The 14993-nt window shown below is 56.5% G+C and overlaps 2 protein-coding genes across 4 annotated transcripts; one reads left to right on the top strand and one right to left on the bottom strand.

Moving 5' to 3' along the window:
* Positions 1-165: 165 nt before the first annotated feature.
* LOC107207603 (mitochondrial chaperone BCS1) lies at positions 166-4752 on the bottom strand. 2 transcript variants are annotated; one of them, XM_015635007.1, is made up of 8 exons: positions 4710-4752; positions 3564-3940; positions 3164-3303; positions 2854-3048; positions 2579-2642; positions 2052-2221; positions 1504-1621; positions 166-849 (listed from the first exon to the last, which is right to left on the bottom strand). In XM_015635007.1, the coding sequence occupies exons 2-8, from the start codon at positions 3881-3883 to the stop codon at positions 597-599; spliced, it is 1260 nt and encodes a 419-aa protein (XP_015490493.1). In that variant the 5' UTR covers positions 3884-3940; positions 4710-4752; the 3' UTR covers positions 166-596. The 2 variants fall into 2 exon arrangements, with proteins under 2 accessions (XP_015490493.1, XP_015490494.1); XM_015635008.3 differs by lacking the exon at positions 4710-4752 and adding an exon at positions 4541-4636.
* Positions 4753-4817: 65 nt separating this feature from the next.
* ZNF142 (zinc finger protein 142) lies at positions 4818-14930 on the top strand. 2 transcript variants are annotated; one of them, XM_015635001.3, is made up of 9 exons: positions 4818-4914; positions 5365-5692; positions 6241-6879; positions 7125-7388; positions 7849-8661; positions 8888-9065; positions 9699-12942; positions 13838-13943; positions 14307-14930. In XM_015635001.3, exons 2-9 carry the CDS (start codon positions 5410-5412, stop codon positions 14804-14806), a joined length of 6027 nt encoding a protein of 2008 aa, XP_015490487.1. In that variant the 5' UTR covers positions 4818-4914; positions 5365-5409; the 3' UTR covers positions 14807-14930. The 2 variants fall into 2 exon arrangements, with proteins under 2 accessions (XP_015490487.1, XP_015490489.1); XM_015635003.3 differs by having other exon boundaries at positions 4820-4914; positions 7128-7388.
* The last annotated feature ends 63 nt before the right edge of the window (positions 14931-14993 follow it).

Below are 14993 nucleotides of genomic sequence, written 5' to 3' on the forward strand. Positions count from 1 at the left end.
CTGGAGCCCAAGGGACAATGAGTTGTCTCTTAGGAGCTGCTTTTTTTTTCAGAAACACCAGATTTGGAGTACCGGCGTTGCCAGGCCCTGGTCAAGAGGATGGGTCTAGACCAACAGCTGGATAGAGGGGCAACTAACAGGAAAACACACCAGAGAGACAAAAGCTGTGTTGTGCACTTCACAGAGGATATTCACAAACCAGTGAGACCACTGTCCTTTAAAAAAAACAGATGCTTTTTGCAGTGTAGAACCCCAATGTCCTGCCTGAAGGAAATGCCCTTCTGGGGCACCTCCAGGCTGAACCACAAGGAAGAGGATTCACACCATGAGCCTTGGTAGCTTACAGCAATCCCAACATGAGGCACACACTGGTGAGCAGGGCTGGTGCAGTAGCATCCAAGTCTGGGGAGCAGCAAGAGCCAGATTTCCTCCCTTGCTGTGAGGCTGGCAGTTCTGACTCTCCAAAACCAAGGCATAGGAGAGGTAGAGATGAACAGAGACCTGGCCTGTGCAGGTGGGCAGCTTCATGGCATCTCCAGGATGGTCAGATCTTTGTCCCAGTCCTCTCAGTGTCACAAGGGAAAGCTGGCCCCTGGTCACAGCAGGCTGGAGCTTATGTTTTTAGTGGCTCCTTCAGGGTCTGTCTTGTAAAGCATGAAGTGGCCTTGCACCTGGGCAGCGCTGATGTGTTTGGAGACGGCCAGCGCCTGCTCCGCAAACTGCTGGGCTGCAGCCGGGGGCTGCTCGGGGTAGAAGCGCTGGAACATGCAGGCGAGCTGCCAGCGGGAGCAATGGCCCACATACTGCTTCAGATCCACACGGCCAGGACGCACCAGGGCTGGGTCCAGCCTGTCAAGAGACACAGGGTGGGGCTGAAAAACCTGATCAAAGCATCTGTTTGGGGCGGGTCCTGCAGGAAGCCCCTGTCCTTTCTGCAAAGTTCCATGCACTGTGAGATGGTAAAGGGGCAAAACAGGTTCATCCCTTGGGAGATTGAGGAGGGAAAACAACCTAAAAAGGAAGGAGAGAGCTGGGGAAGGACTGACTCCAAAGGAAGACAAGAATGTCCTGGGAAACAGCTCTGCTCATCTCTGTCCCATGAGCAACCTCTGAACAAAGCCCTAGGCCAGCTCAGTCTGGAGTGAACCGAGCCTGCCACAGCACAGCAGCTGTCCAGGCACCATGAGCCCAGGCAGTGGGCTGCACGTGGGGCCAGTGCTTCACTCACAGTATGGACACAACCCCAAAACTTGCAGCTCCCCATGGGCAGGCAGGTGGTACCACTCCTGAAGGACACAACCATGTTCTGAACAGTAAGTAGACATCTGAGGCCCCAGCAAAACGGATCCTGATCAGCAATCAAAGGATTTGCATCCCAAGGGAGGATGTAGGAAATCTGAATCCCCAGTCTTTGTGCTAGAGGATTCAGTAAATAAAGCCCAGCAGAAGGAAAAAAGATTTTCCTTGCTACCAACCCCACTCCCTCCCAGGGGCAGCTCTGACCTGTCTACATAGTTGGTGGTCATGAAGACAATCCTGGCTTCTGTGGAGGCCACACCATCGAGCGCGTTGAGGAGACCACTGAAGGTCAGGCGGCCCATGCCTTGGTACACAGCTGGGTCTGGGAACAGAAGTGTTTGAGATTGTAGCTATTGCCATTAACCCTGTGCAGGCTTGTGGATCACCTTCCTATCAGCTGAGGCTTAGCTCCCCACTCACTCCTTGCTTGGAGGCTGAGCCTCTGCCTGGCTGGCAGCACATTCACCTCCCCTGGCCACACACCCATGGGAACACAGAGAATGTGAAGGAAAGCCACCTTCTCTCTCATCCTGAAAGTAGCTGGGAAGGAAAAGCACCTTTGCCTGAGGACAAAGGATCCAAATTCCCTTTTACAGCCTAGCCAAAACTGGACAAGTTACAGTTTGTGCCCTGAGGCCTGAGAGATTCCCCCACTCCTGGTGCAGTTGAGCAGCCCAGAGTCCAAACATTTTCCTGGTACAGCCACAGAACCTCCCTCCTGCTGCTGGCTCAGGAACAATGGCAGTGCTCACTCTCAGCAGCAAGGTCCCGGCTGACGAAGGCAGCATCGACATCCTCCAGCAGGATGATGCTCTGCTGTGGTGCTACACTCAGGAGGTGATTGAGCCGGTCATCAGAGAGGCTGTGGTCACTGAGGCTCAGCAGGCAGATACTGTACTCCAGTTCCCCAGCCAGGGCTGTGCTGAAAAGGACACAAACCACAAGGGTGAATCGCAGTGGGAAAGTCCACAGCCAAGGAAGAACCAGATATCTCCCCTTAGCAGTAAGGGAGAGGGCAGAGGGGTCCTTTCCTAGCAAGGATCAGATCTAAGGGGCAGGAGGAAGCCCCTGTTCAGCCCACCCACACCATGCAGCACTGTGTAAAGCAAGGGCACAAAGGGCTTGAAACCCTGACCTGTCACAGTGCCAGCAATGCAAATGTTTACCAATAAGCTCCACACATAAGGCACAGCCCACTCCTGTATTCCAAACCCAAACTCACCCACAAACCCTCATCCAGGACTGCTGTGTCCCAGAACAGGGAGCTGACAATACTCACATGAAGCTGCTTTTCCCACATCCAGGAGGACCATAAAGCAGGTAGCCTCTTCGGTAGGGGATTCCTAAGAAGACAGTATTGTTTTAGGATAACCACCTGGATCGCTCTGTGCTCTCTCCCTCTAAGCTGTGGTGCTGTGCTGAGCCCGCAAAGAGGATATCCTTGGGTAAGGTAAGCAGCAGGGAAAAATCTCTCCACACCCATTTACAGAGAGGACCATGAGCATCCTGCCCCACCCCCACACCATACAGAGCACACCACACCAAGAGCCTTGCCTCTTTCACTGTACCACTTGGGGTTGTTGATGAACTCCTTCACGTCCTGAACCAGCCTCTCTGACACGCCTTCCTCCAGCACCACGGAGCTGAGGGGCCGGCGGCGGCGGGGGAAGCCGAACTGACGCCACTCTGCTCCCACGGCTGTGTACATGATTGTCCTCCCCTCCTGCTGCTGCAGTGCCAGCTCCCGGGCTGCAGAGAGAGGCAGAGGGGACAGCTGCCAGGGAAGAGGATCTCCCATGAAGCCCTGGGCATCTCCAGGGAGTAGGCTATTCCCCGTAGGATCCCACACAGTTCCCCTACAGACCTTCCTGAAGGATATTGAAGAAGATCTCTCGGTCAGTGCCCAGTGCAGTGAAGGTGACAGACTCCCAGGGGGTCCCTGTGTTCAGGTCAAGCATCTGCGTCTCCCGGCTGCGCTCGATGCGAATCCACTTCCTGCGGTACCTGGGGCAGGGAGACAGGTGGCTGTACAGTGATCCAACACCACTCAGCTGCACCTCACCTGGTTCATGCATCAAGAACATTAATCTCATGTAAGGAAATCATTTCACACTGCTGATTACAGGCTCCTCTTGCTACTCCTCATTGTATGCCCTAACCCAGACCCAGAGAGGAGGCAGGATCCTCTCCACTGCTCTACAGGCCCCCCCAGTTTGCCAAAGTGAGGCTCAATCCCCAAACTACTTTCCCCTACCCTCCCTTACCAGATGAAATGATTCCCGAGGCTGGGGACAAAGTCGAACTTGGTGCTGACACGCCCACTTTCATGCTGCAGGTACGAGGTCTCAACACTGAGATGCTGTGTATGCTTGGCGTGGTGGGAGACCCAGTTCAGCAACCATTGGTAGCTCTTATCCTTGCTGGGCACCTCCAAGGTGATCATATAGTGGCGCCTGAAAGCCACCAGCCCAAACTGGGCTCCCTTACGGGCTGCTGCCAGGACTGTGCCCACACCAACAAGGCCAAACCCAGCCCCAAAATATGGATTGTCCTTCAGTGCTAAGACAAAGTCAGAAAGGGGCATTGTGGAAGGTTAGGCAGCTCCTTTCCACAGCATTGTTTCTGCACTCCGGCAACAAACCTGTGAGGAAAGACTGAATGGTAGCAAAGAACACAACAGATCACCCACAGTTCCCTGCTCTTTATCGTGGCCAGGCCTCAAGGTGTAAATGCCTGGCGCATTTAGATTTTCCACATCTGTGCTTATTACCACGTGTTCCTGCTAGCTGCAGGAACCTTCTCCCTCTCTGCAGGCCACTAGGTGAGCCAAGCAGGAGGGGACCAGGAGGCTCTTAAGAAGCACGGGAGCATCTGTACTTCTTCAGTCAAGACAACAAGGCCAGAGTTTTACAGGGTTTTATTCTTTGAACAGTCAAAAACCATGAGCACTGCAATTATTTGAGGTCTATCGTTTGAAAAAGCCGAAGCACATCCCCAGGCTGAGCCAAGAGCCGGGTCTCTGCCGCTGAGAACGGGCACACGACGGTGGTAAAAGGCGCACCTCCATGTCTAGATTATAGCCGCATGCTCAGGGGGACTGAAGCTTCTCCACCTCCCTCAGCACGTCTGTCATGCACTGGGAACGAGAGGGAATCTTCCCCGCCAGACACACAGACATGCTCTGCTCTTTCAGGTACAGAATCCCACCTCCACTAGAATAAGGCGTGACCTTCCTCCTTACCAGGGCACAGCGTCCCGTGGGCAGGGTCCCACAGCCCCCCCGCTGCAGGAGCCCCACCCTCCCCTGCAAAAGACCCGGATCCGCAGAGGCCCAGCCCCGGGCACTCCGCGGAGGATCCCGCACCGCTGTCGCCCCCGCTCCGGCCGGTGCCGCCGCCGCCGCCGCTCACCTGCTCCGCGCCGCTTCCGCTCCCGCCCGCGCCGCTTCCGGCCGCACCATAGAGCGGGGCCGGCCGGGCCGGGCAGAGCGGCTGCGCGAGACGCACAAAGGGCGGCGCTCTCTCCGCCCGACATCACCACCGAGATGTGCCGGGGCAGGGGGACCCGGGGCGGCGGGGACAGCCCGGGCTGAAGGGACTTTGGTGACAGTCCTGGGTAAGGGGGGAGAGACTGGGGGTACCTGGGGACAGCTCGGGGTGAGGAGTGAGGAGCTGGGAGGGCCGGGAACAGCCTGGGGGTGAGGGGCTGGGGGTGCTGGGGACAGCCCGGGGTGAAAGGCGAGGGGCTGGGGGGAGTCTGGCCCGGCGGGACTCGTGGGGGCACCTGCTGGCTGGAGACTGGGCATAGCTCTGAGGATGGGCTCGGGGGTCGGCCCAGCCCGACCCAGGGAGCAAGCCCTGGGTGTTGGGCTCGGGGAGAAGGTACAGGTGTCCTTGCACTCTTTTCTACCCCGTGACAGAGGGCTTGCCAGCGGCCTGCTTGGGGCACAGCAGAAAGGAGCCAGCACTGAAAAACCCTTCCTCGAGACTGACATCACAGGCTGCTCCCCAAAATCCTCTTGGCCTCTGGGATGTCTCTCATTTAAAGTGCTTTCTTCTGTTTCAGATTGAGAGGTCATCCAGCCCAGTGCCAAGGCAGTGCCCGCTGGCAATGAGCACAGCAGTGACTGTATCAGAGGGTGCCGGCAGGGAGATGGAGACCCTGTGCTCAGAGCTGCTCCTGCCCACACCGGGAGAGGTGGGAGCCGTGGGAAGCCCTGGTGTGGCCAGCACTGGTCTGGCTGGGACACCCCCGCTGGCTGCCAGCCAGGACTTGCTGCAGGCAGAGGCATCGGTGCCTGGGGAAGGGGCTCATGCTGAAGGAAGCAATGTGGAAATATTCATCGAGGCAGTGGCTGGCAATGTGACACTGAGCAACGTGGCTAGTGCCACAGGTATGGGGTGCAGGGAGTGCAGAATGGGCACCACTGCAGTCAGCAGATCTAGAGAGGTCTGGCCAGGGTCCCTGTCCCAGGTGCTCTCAAATCTCTGACCCTGCATAATGAGTCTGGTGCCACCATTGAGCACAGACCTGACACCAGCTGGGTGTGTGGAGGGGAGAGTGGCTGTGGGAGTTGCATGCTGCATGAGGGGGTCGCTCCAGGCTGTCAGTAGGGACCAGGCAGAGATCTCTACCTGAACTGCTACCCCCCAGCATGGTTCCCCGTTGAGTCCAGTGTGGGCACATGCTAACAGGAATGATACCAGGCCAGCCTGTCATCTCTGCATGCTTCAAAGCTGCAAAGGGACAGAACTGGTTATCATGGCCACCTGGGTGGTAGTATGGTGGAGGAATATCCTTCATATGGAGGACGTGGTTCCCAAATGTAATCTGTCACAAGAGGGATTTATTCTCCTTGTCCATAGCTGGAATCGAACCACCAGTCCTAAGCTCTGAGCCTGGAAAAAGCTCCTTCTAACTCTCATCCCTTGCTTCCTGCAGAGGTTCTGGTCAAAGTGGTGGAGCTGTACTTCTGCGAGAGGTGTGGCCAGAGCTTCTCCGAGGCCTCCCTGCTGTCCCAGCACCAGTGCCTGCTGCTGCCCCCTCCAGAGCACCTGGAACTCTCAGGGGCACTGTTGGCTTCTGCCAGCGAGGGCCAGAGTGACCCCAGAGGCTCAGAGCTGTCTGGAGCCAGCACACAGGAGGGCTCTGCTCCCGAGTGCCTGCTGTGCCCCATCTGCCAGGAGGCATTTTTGCAGCCTGGCCAACTCAAGGAGCACTTCAAGACCCACCGTTCCCTGTCGGGAGCCCTGCCCTGTCCCGAGAGGGGCTGCCACTTCACCACAGAGGACCGCAAGCAACTGCGCAGTCACTTGCGCCACCTGCATGGGGCCTCCCCTGTGTCCTGCGCCTGCCGGGCCTGCCCGCTGCTCTTCCCCAGCCGCCAGGCCATGGAACAGCACCACCGGACACACTTCCCCTTCCACTGTGGCCACTGCGACTTCATCACAGCCAATGCCAAGCTCTTCTGGCAGCACAGGAAGTGTCACACCACAGAGTCCCCTCCTGAGATGCCCACAACAGGCAGCCCCCCAGGTTCAGACCCCCACAGCCTTGACGAGTGCTGCATCCTGCCATCGGGTATGGCTGGGTGGGGGGTTGGGGCCTGTGGGTGCTGCAGAGGCTGGTTGTGTCTGTGCATCCCAGTTACAACTGGAGGAGTTGGGGGTGAAGCTGAAGGGCTGGGAACCCTGCGTTCATGCCTCCCTGCAGCAGGGTTTTCACCCTCCATCTCAGCCAGGTGGTTTTTCTGCATGTGTGTGGGTGTGTGAGGGTGGCTTCCTCTTTCATGGAACATGATGATCTCTTGTCTTTCCCCACTGAAGCAGCATCAGAAGGGCAGGAGGAGCAAGATAATTGCAACCCTGGCTGGAAAGCCAGCACAGCAGAAGCCAGGCCAGCAAAGCCTGCAGGTATTGGGGACAGCTCCTTGAAGGGACAGAAAGCATCAGCTGGAGATGAGGACTCAGACAGCAGTGGGGATGAGTCACCAGAAGAGGATGGTGAGAACCTCTGCGAAGCTGAGGCCAAAGAGGATGGGAAGGCAGCTCCCAAAAATGTTGGAGTGCCACAGGCACAGCACTTCAAAGGTAGGATGCAGGGCCTTACCAGGAGCTGGTCAGGCTTCATGAACAAGCACCACATCCTCAGGGCTGGCAGGAAAATGTGGCCCAAGTTGGTGGGTGACCTCACATTTCATGCATGTACCAGTGCACTTGTTCCCCCAAACTCTGCCCAGGCTAATAATGTCCCTTCTTTTCTTATTCACACATGCTGCCAGGTTTAGGCAAAGGTCCATCTGGATTTGGGGACCAGGGGCACATGGGCAAGCCTGATGTAGGATGTGCTTTGCTGGTGTTGCGTTGGAAAGAGCTCACCTGAAATGTGCTGGTGGCTTGGGGTGGGGACAGTTCCTCGGTGTAGGTGGCGGCTGTGTGACTGCACATGTGTATAAAACCTCACCCTGGCACAACTGGATCAAGGACAGAACATCTGCCTGTGCTCTCCATCTTTTCCCTATTAACTGTTCCCCCTCCTTCGTTCCCCCAGGGGATGTTGCAGAAGGCTCCGAGTACCTCTACAAAACCCACATGTGCCCCGAATGCAAGCGGTGTTTCAAAAAGCGGACTCACCTGGTAGAGCACCTCCACCTGCACTTCCCTGACCCCAGCCTGCAGTGCCCCAACTGCCACAAGTATTTCACCAGCAAAAGCAAGCTGAAAATCCACATGATGCGGGAGACAGGTGAGAAGGCTCATCGCTGCCCACTCTGCCACTACAGCTCAGTGGAGAAGAACGCCCTCAACCGCCACATGGCCAGCATGCACGAGGACATCTCCAACTTTTACTCCGATGTTTACTCCTGCCCCGTCTGTGAGGAGAAGTTTCGCCTCAGCCAGGCCCTGAAGGAGCACTTGAAGACTCACAAAGCTGAACCCAAGAGGCTGAGCTGCTTTCACGGGGACTGCAATTACTGTGCGGAGGACCGGAAGGAGTTTGTCCGTCACCTCAAGGATGCTCATGGCATCAAGGCAGTGGAGTGCAAGTACCACGCCTGCTCGCTGCTCTTTGGCACGGCTGAGGCCATGGAGGCTCACCGGAAGACCCACTACGCCTTCCACTGCCAGCAGTGTGACTTCATCTGCTCCAACAAGCATGTTTTCCGCAAGCACAAGAAACAGGGGCACCCAGGCAGTGAGCAGCTCCAGTGCAGTTTCTGCCCCTATGCCACTTTCAACCCTGTGGAGTTTCATGACCATGTGGGCAAGATGCACGCCAATGAGAAGATCCACAAGTGCACTGAGTGTGCCTTCGCTACAGCGCACAAGCGGGTGCTCATCCGGCACATGCTGTTGCACACTGGTGGGTGTCCCCTGTAGGAGTCCCAGAAGCTGAGTTGGGATGGGGAAGGTGTCTTGTCCTGCCTTTGGGTGGGCAGGGAGGGGTGGGTCAGGGTTCCTGGGTCCACCACCAGCTTTGCCAGCCCAGGATCACTTGCCTGAAGTTGCATGCTCCCTGCTGAGCTGGTTTCCCTGCCATGTTGCTTTTTCTGGCTGTCGTGCTGAAGGCATTTGTGTGTTGCATGTAGGAGAAAAACCTCACAAGTGTGAGCTCTGCGACTTCACGTGTCGGGATGTGAGCTACCTGTCCAAGCACATGCTGACCCACTCCAATGACAAGAACTTCATGTGCACCGAGTGCGGGTACATCACCAAGTGGAAGCATTACCTGAACGTCCACATGCGCAAGCACACTGGAGATCTCCGGTAAGACCCCCTGCTCCACTATGGCCTGGCAGCATAGTCAGGGCTCCCCAAATCCTGCACCAGGGCTCTGCTACTGGTTGCACTATGTGTCAGACTTTCTCATACCTGCCCTACCGTTTCTGGTACATAAGAAGTCTGGTGTTTGAACTTACAGCAGTGCTGTGGTGGCAAAGCTATTTTTGATGTCTCTATGCCACCAAGGAGGGTATATTGCCTCAGAGGTGCAACTCTGAGCTTGGGTTCATTGCTCTGCTGATGCTTGTGGATCAAGGCCTGTTCAGGACTGCCAAATTATCATCTCCTTTGGGTCTAGCTTGGCTCGAGGGATGCTGGAAGTGCTGTTGGCATACACGTGAGAGTGTGTATGTCTGACATGGTCACTGTATGGAATGCTCAGAGAATCTATTCCAGTCCCCAGGCTGGGGGTGTAGAGCATCAGCAATGCCAAGAGCTGCAGCAAGGAGGAATTGCCTGTGGTAAGAGCTGTCTGGATAGTGAAGGTCAGATCTGGCAAACTGAGCAGTACCCCTTCCCTGTTTGTCTGAGATGGGGAAGGAGAGCTCAGAGTGCCTGATGAAGTTCAGCCTGCCCCAATTCCTCATGCTGCCTGACCAATTCTGCTTGTACTTGCAGGTACCAATGTAACCAGTGCTCGTACCGGTGTCACCGTGCTGACCAGCTGAGCAGCCACAAGCTACGGCACCAGGGTAAAAGTCTGATCTGCGAGGTGTGTGGCTTTGCCTGCAAGCGCAAGTACGAGCTGCAGAAGCATATGCAGGCAAAGCACTCGCAGAACTACCAGGTGCCTGTCTTCCAGTGCCAGTACTGCACCTACCAGACCAAGTACAAGCAGGCGCTGCTGAACCATGAGAACTGCAAGCACACCAAGCAGAAGGAGTTTCGCTGTGCCCTCTGTTCATACTGCACCTTCAGTAACACCAGCCTCTTCTTCCATAAGCGCAAGATTCATGGCTATGTTCCTGGTGACAAGGACTGGTTGGAAAATTACGCCAGCAAGGAGCTGGAGATCAGCTCATCTGAGGCACTCTTTGGCTATGAGCTCGGTGCAGCCCTGCATGTGGATGCCAGTTCGCCCCTCACTGGCAAGGAGCAGTGGATGAAGGAGAAGCCATCCCAGGTGGAGTCCCAGGGAGAAGAGGGCTACCAGCAAGTGTTCATGGTGCCCCTCCTTGAGCAGGATGCTGCTGCACCAGAGAGCAGCAGCAAGGCAGAGAGAGGCATGGCTGAGGGGGAGCAGAGCTGTCCTATTGCTGGCAATGCCCTGGAAGATGACTGCATGCAAGGAAATGCTGCCACAGGCTCTACTGAGCTCACTGTTTCTGAAGATGTGGCAGAGAGCTGCACCTTGCACTTGGAGGCACTGAATGTCTCATCTGACTCTCTCCTGGTGAACTTGACTGGAGAAGCCTGTGTGCCCCAGCCAGAGAGTGTGGAAATGCTGTCCTGCAAGGACCCTCCTGCAGCCTATGAGATGCTGGGCTCCCAGGATGGCCTTGGCTTGGAGGATAGTGGCAATACACTCGAAGACATTCCAGACTTTGAGGAAGAGGTAGATGTACAGGAAGACAAAGTGGTGAAGGGCAGTGTAGCAGCAGGAGACAACCAGGAAAAAGACACCCTAAGGGAGGACACGGGCCACCTTGAGGGATCATGCTCAGACCACCACAAGGTGGTGGCAGACACTGAGGTGAGAGAGACCAGCCAAGCCAAGCTGCCAGAGGCCTGGCTCAGCATGCTGAAGACACCTGAACAGGGCCACCTGCCTGCCCCAGAGGATGTGATCACCTCCAGTGACAATGCCAGGGGCGGTTCGGAGTCAGTGCTGAAGGCTCTGCGGAAGCAGGACAAGGAGCAGGCAGAGACACTGGTGCTGGAGGGCAGGGTGCAGATGCTGGTGGTGCAGTCGGAGAGCCAGGTCTTCAAGTGTGAGAAGTGCTCATACATCACGCGGAAGGAGAAATCCATGTCCCTGCACTCCAAAGCCAGCTGCCAGAGCCGCCGGGCCCCGCTCGTGTGCCATGAGTGTGGTGCCAGCTTTAAGCAGCAGAGGGGACTCAACACTCACCTCCTAAAGAAATGTCCAGTTCTCCTGAAGAACAAGATCCTCAAACCAACCAATCTGGAGGCACCCGGACTGTGCCAACCTGCTGACCAGTCTGGTGATAATGGTACAGAAACAGCAGAGAGCAAGAATGGAGGCTCAGAGGAGCCTGGGCATGCTGAGAACCCTTGGGAAGCTGAGCTGCTACCTGATAAAACACAAGCAGCAGGCATTCCTTTGGCTGGGGCACAGACATCGGGCTGTCATGCCTCTGAGAAATCCTTGCTGGGTGACAGCACAGAGGTGGCAGAAGAGCCTCCCCAGCAAGGGGGTGGGACTGAGCCAGGTGGAGCTGCTGGTGCCTCGCAGCCTGGGAAACCCTCAGAGAAATACCGACTGGAGGGAGGGAAGCTGCACTGCAATGCCTGCTCTTTTGTGTGCTCCCGTGTCACCACCATCACCTCCCACGTGGAGGATGGCTGCCGGAACCTGGAGCAGTTCTGGTGCTCCCTGTGCCCTGAGGCCTTCAACTCCCAGCGGGCTCTCAAGAGCCACTGTGCTGAAAAGCACATCCCAAGGAGGGGTGCATCCCAAGTGCATCCCAAGAGGGATGAACCCCAAAGGACTGAACTCCCTGAGGAGGACCCACTCAGTGTTGAGAAAGACCAGACCAGCGAGCTCCCACTGGATGCAGCCCCACCAAAAGCCACCCCGCCCAAGAGGAGGCGTTTCACCTGCCCCACCTGCCCCTTCACCTGCCACCAGGAACGGGCCATGAAGACTCACAAGAAGAGGGGCTGCGTGACCCTGGGTGAGTTTCGCTGCACCTCTTGCCCCTTCACCTCCAAGGTGGCTAAAGCGCTGCGGCTGCACCGCAGGCTGCACCGCAAGCATTACAGCAAACGGCCACAGCTGCAATGCCGCCAGTGCGAGTTCACCTGCAAGCAGGCCCGGTGCTTGCGGCAGCACATCCGCATCAAGCACGAGGGGGTGAAGCCACACAAGTGCCGCTACTGCGAGTTCAGCACCACTCGACGCTACCGCCTGGAGGCCCACCAGTCCCTGCACACGGGCGTGGGGCGCATCGCCTGCGGCATCTGCAGCCAGACCTTCGGCACCAACTCCAAGCTGCGCATCCACCGCCTGCGGGTGCATGAGAAGACACCCACCCACTTCTGCGCGCTCTGCGACTACAGCAGCTACCTGCAGAATGACATCACCCGTCACGTCAACAGCTGCCACCACGGCGAGCTCAACTTTGGCTGCTCCCGCTGTGAGGCTCGCTTCAGTTCTGAGACGGCCCTCAAGCAGCACGTCCTGCGACGGCACGAGGAGAAGGTTTCCTACAGCTGCCCACGCTGCGACTTCGTGTGTCACAGTGAGGCCACGCTCAAGTGCCACGTGCAGAAGCAGCACCCACACCTGGAGTGCAGCACCTGCAAGGAGACCTTCGCCACCCGGGAGGCACTGGAGGAGCACAAGACGCAGCATTTCAGCCACCGCTGTGAGCTGTGCAGCTTTGCAGCCAAGGAGCGGCAGCAGCTGGTGCGGCATTACATGGAGAGCCACGAGCCGGTTGCCCCCCAGGACAAACCCCTGCACTGCCCTTTCTGTGACTTTGCCTGCCGGCACCAGCTTGTGTTTGACCAGCACATGAAGGGCCACGGGGGCACCCGCATGTACAAGTGCTCAGACTGTGAGTACACCACCAAGAACAGGCAAAAGATCACGTGGCACATCCGCATCCACACTGGTGAGAAGCCCTACAAGTGCCACCTCTGTAAATATGCCTGTGCTGACCCCTCACGTCTCAAGGTAAGAGCTCTGCTTGGGAATGTATCCTACTGCATCTATGTTGCTTGAGAGGCATCCAGCCACAGGGATTTGGGGAGGTTCCCAAGGGGAGGTTTCATCCTCAGTGTTCATTGGCTCATACTGAGCCGAAATAGCAGGCAAGCAGAGAACAGTCATGTTAGTATAATACACTTCTTCTCTTCTGTTGCACTTTAAGGGCAAGAAAAACTTTTAACAAAGCAAGAAGGTGGCAGCAGTCTAAGTTCACTTATTTTCCTGCTGACATCTCTGGCTTTCTCTGGGTGAAGTTTGCACCATTCAAAGCCAAGTTTGGCTGCTTGCTGGCTTCAGCATACTCTGTGGTGCCAGTTAGACAGGATGCAGGGAAACCTTCAGCTTTCTTGCAAGCAGAGCATGACCCTGCCCTCATTGCTGTAGGTGATTAGCTTCCTGATGCACGGTAAAGGGCTTTTCCTAGAACAGGAAATGTGTGGGTGATGGAGGCATAGGGTAATGGAGGGAAAAATAGTCTGATTTTGCTAAAAGAAGTATTGACTTTTTTAATGGCCAGGCTGAGCTGGAGCCCCCTGGGGCCACCTGGGACAGGATGTGCAATGTGCTCAGCTCTGTTGGGGTGGGTTTTTAACTTGACTTTGCCTTACATACCAAACTGGGGAGCAAAGCCCATGCCATCCACAGGCTGGGACAGAGCAGCTCAGCAGTACAGGCATCTCATCCTGACCCTGGTGTAGATCCCCCTTGCCCATAGCCTGCCAAGCAAGCACACAGCCCTGGCCCCATGCAGTTGGAGATGTCAGAGCTGTCTTTGAGCCTCTCACTGCCATCCCAAAGCCCTGCAGGGATTTGTCCCAGGGCAGGGGACGTGGTCTCATCCTGACCCTATCCTTCTGCCCAGTATCACATGCGGATCCACAAAGAGGAGAGGAAATACCTCTGTCCCGACTGCGGCTACAAATGCAAGTGGGTGAACCAGCTCAAGTATCACATGACAAAGCACACAGGTGAGTGCTGCCCACTGAGGACAAGTTGTAGAGCACTGGGGAGGGTGTTGGGGCTGCTTCACACTTCTTTTTTCTGCCAGTGGCCCAGCTGGAGACAGAGGAGGACATTTGGGGGGCAACACATTATCCTGTGCTAATGGGGTGGGGGTGGTGCTCTCCCGTGGGAGGGAAGTTTGGGTGGCTCAGACCCCAGGCACTATTTGATGCCTTGAAAATGGGGATCTTGGTGTGCCTGCTAACAAAATAGGATGTAGGAGGAAGTCCCTGGGGACCAATGGTCTGGTACAGGGATGGTGAGACTCCAGCATGGACTGGACAGCACTGTGCCCCATCCCGGTGCCATCCCCTTCCCTGTTCCCGCAGGCCTGAAGCCATACCGCTGCGATGAGTGCGAGTACTGCACCAACCGCGCGGACGCCCTGCGGGTGCACAAGGAGACGCGGCACCAGGACGCCCGTTCCTTCATCTGTGAGCAGTGTGGCAAGGCCTTCAAGACCCGCTTTCTCCTCAAGACTCACCTGAAGAAGCACAGCGAGGAGAAGCCCTATGTGTGCAACGCCTGCGGGCGGGCTTTCCGCTGGGCAGCTGGCCTGCGCCACCACTACCTGACCCACACCAACGAGCACCCCTTCTTCTGCCGCTACTGCCCCTACAAGGCCAAGCAGAAGTTCCAGGTCATCAAACACATCCAGCGGCATCACCCTGAGCACAGGGCTGTTGACCCTAGCCAGGGGGTGGGAAAGGACCCCAGCACACACACCGTCCACCTTCACACCGTGCAGAGGGAAAGCCAGGACAAGGGGCTCCCCAGGATGGAGCAAGAAGCAGGGTGCCCTGCAGAGAAGGATTGCACACCACAGTGAGGTTGAATCCCTTTGATACTAAGGGCTTTAAGGCGCTGATGGCACAGGCCTGCTGTGGAGATGTATGTGTGTGTATAGGCATGTATGTATATGGGTTGTAAAATACACAACTGTATAAAAGGAATTGCTCAGTTCCTTTTAATACCATTTCTTTGTGCTGCTTGAAAGCCCTGTGTGAACAGTGGGC

This window comes from Parus major, chromosome 7 (genome assembly GCF_001522545.3).
Source record: "Parus major isolate Abel chromosome 7, Parus_major1.1, whole genome shotgun sequence".
Classification (NCBI taxonomy): domain Eukaryota; kingdom Metazoa; phylum Chordata; class Aves; order Passeriformes; family Paridae; genus Parus; species Parus major.

Excerpts from the sequence above, each read along its gene's own strand:
- ZNF142 (XM_015635001.3), top strand. The coding sequence starts at position 5,410 with ATGAGCACAGCAGTGACTGTATCAGAGGGTGCCGGCAGGGAGATGGAG. Across the intron at positions 5,693-6,240 it reads CAACGTGGCTAGTGCCACAG|AGGTTCTGGTCAAAGTGGTG; the intron begins GTATGGGGTGCA and ends TGCTTCCTGCAG. Across the intron at positions 12,943-13,837 it reads CTGACCCCTCACGTCTCAAG|TATCACATGCGGATCCACAA; the intron begins GTAAGAGCTCTG and ends CCTTCTGCCCAG.
- LOC107207603 (XM_015635007.1), bottom strand. The coding sequence starts at position 3,883 with ATGCCCCTTTCTGACTTTGTCTTAGCACTGAAGGACAATCCATATTTT. Across the intron at positions 3,304-3,563 it reads CTCGGGAATCATTTCATCTG|GTACCGCAGGAAGTGGATTC; the intron begins GTAAGGGAGGGT and ends TCCCTGCCCCAG. Across the intron at positions 3,049-3,163 it reads CTTCAATATCCTTCAGGAAG|CCCGGGAGCTGGCACTGCAG; the intron begins GTCTGTAGGGGA and ends CTCTCTCTGCAG.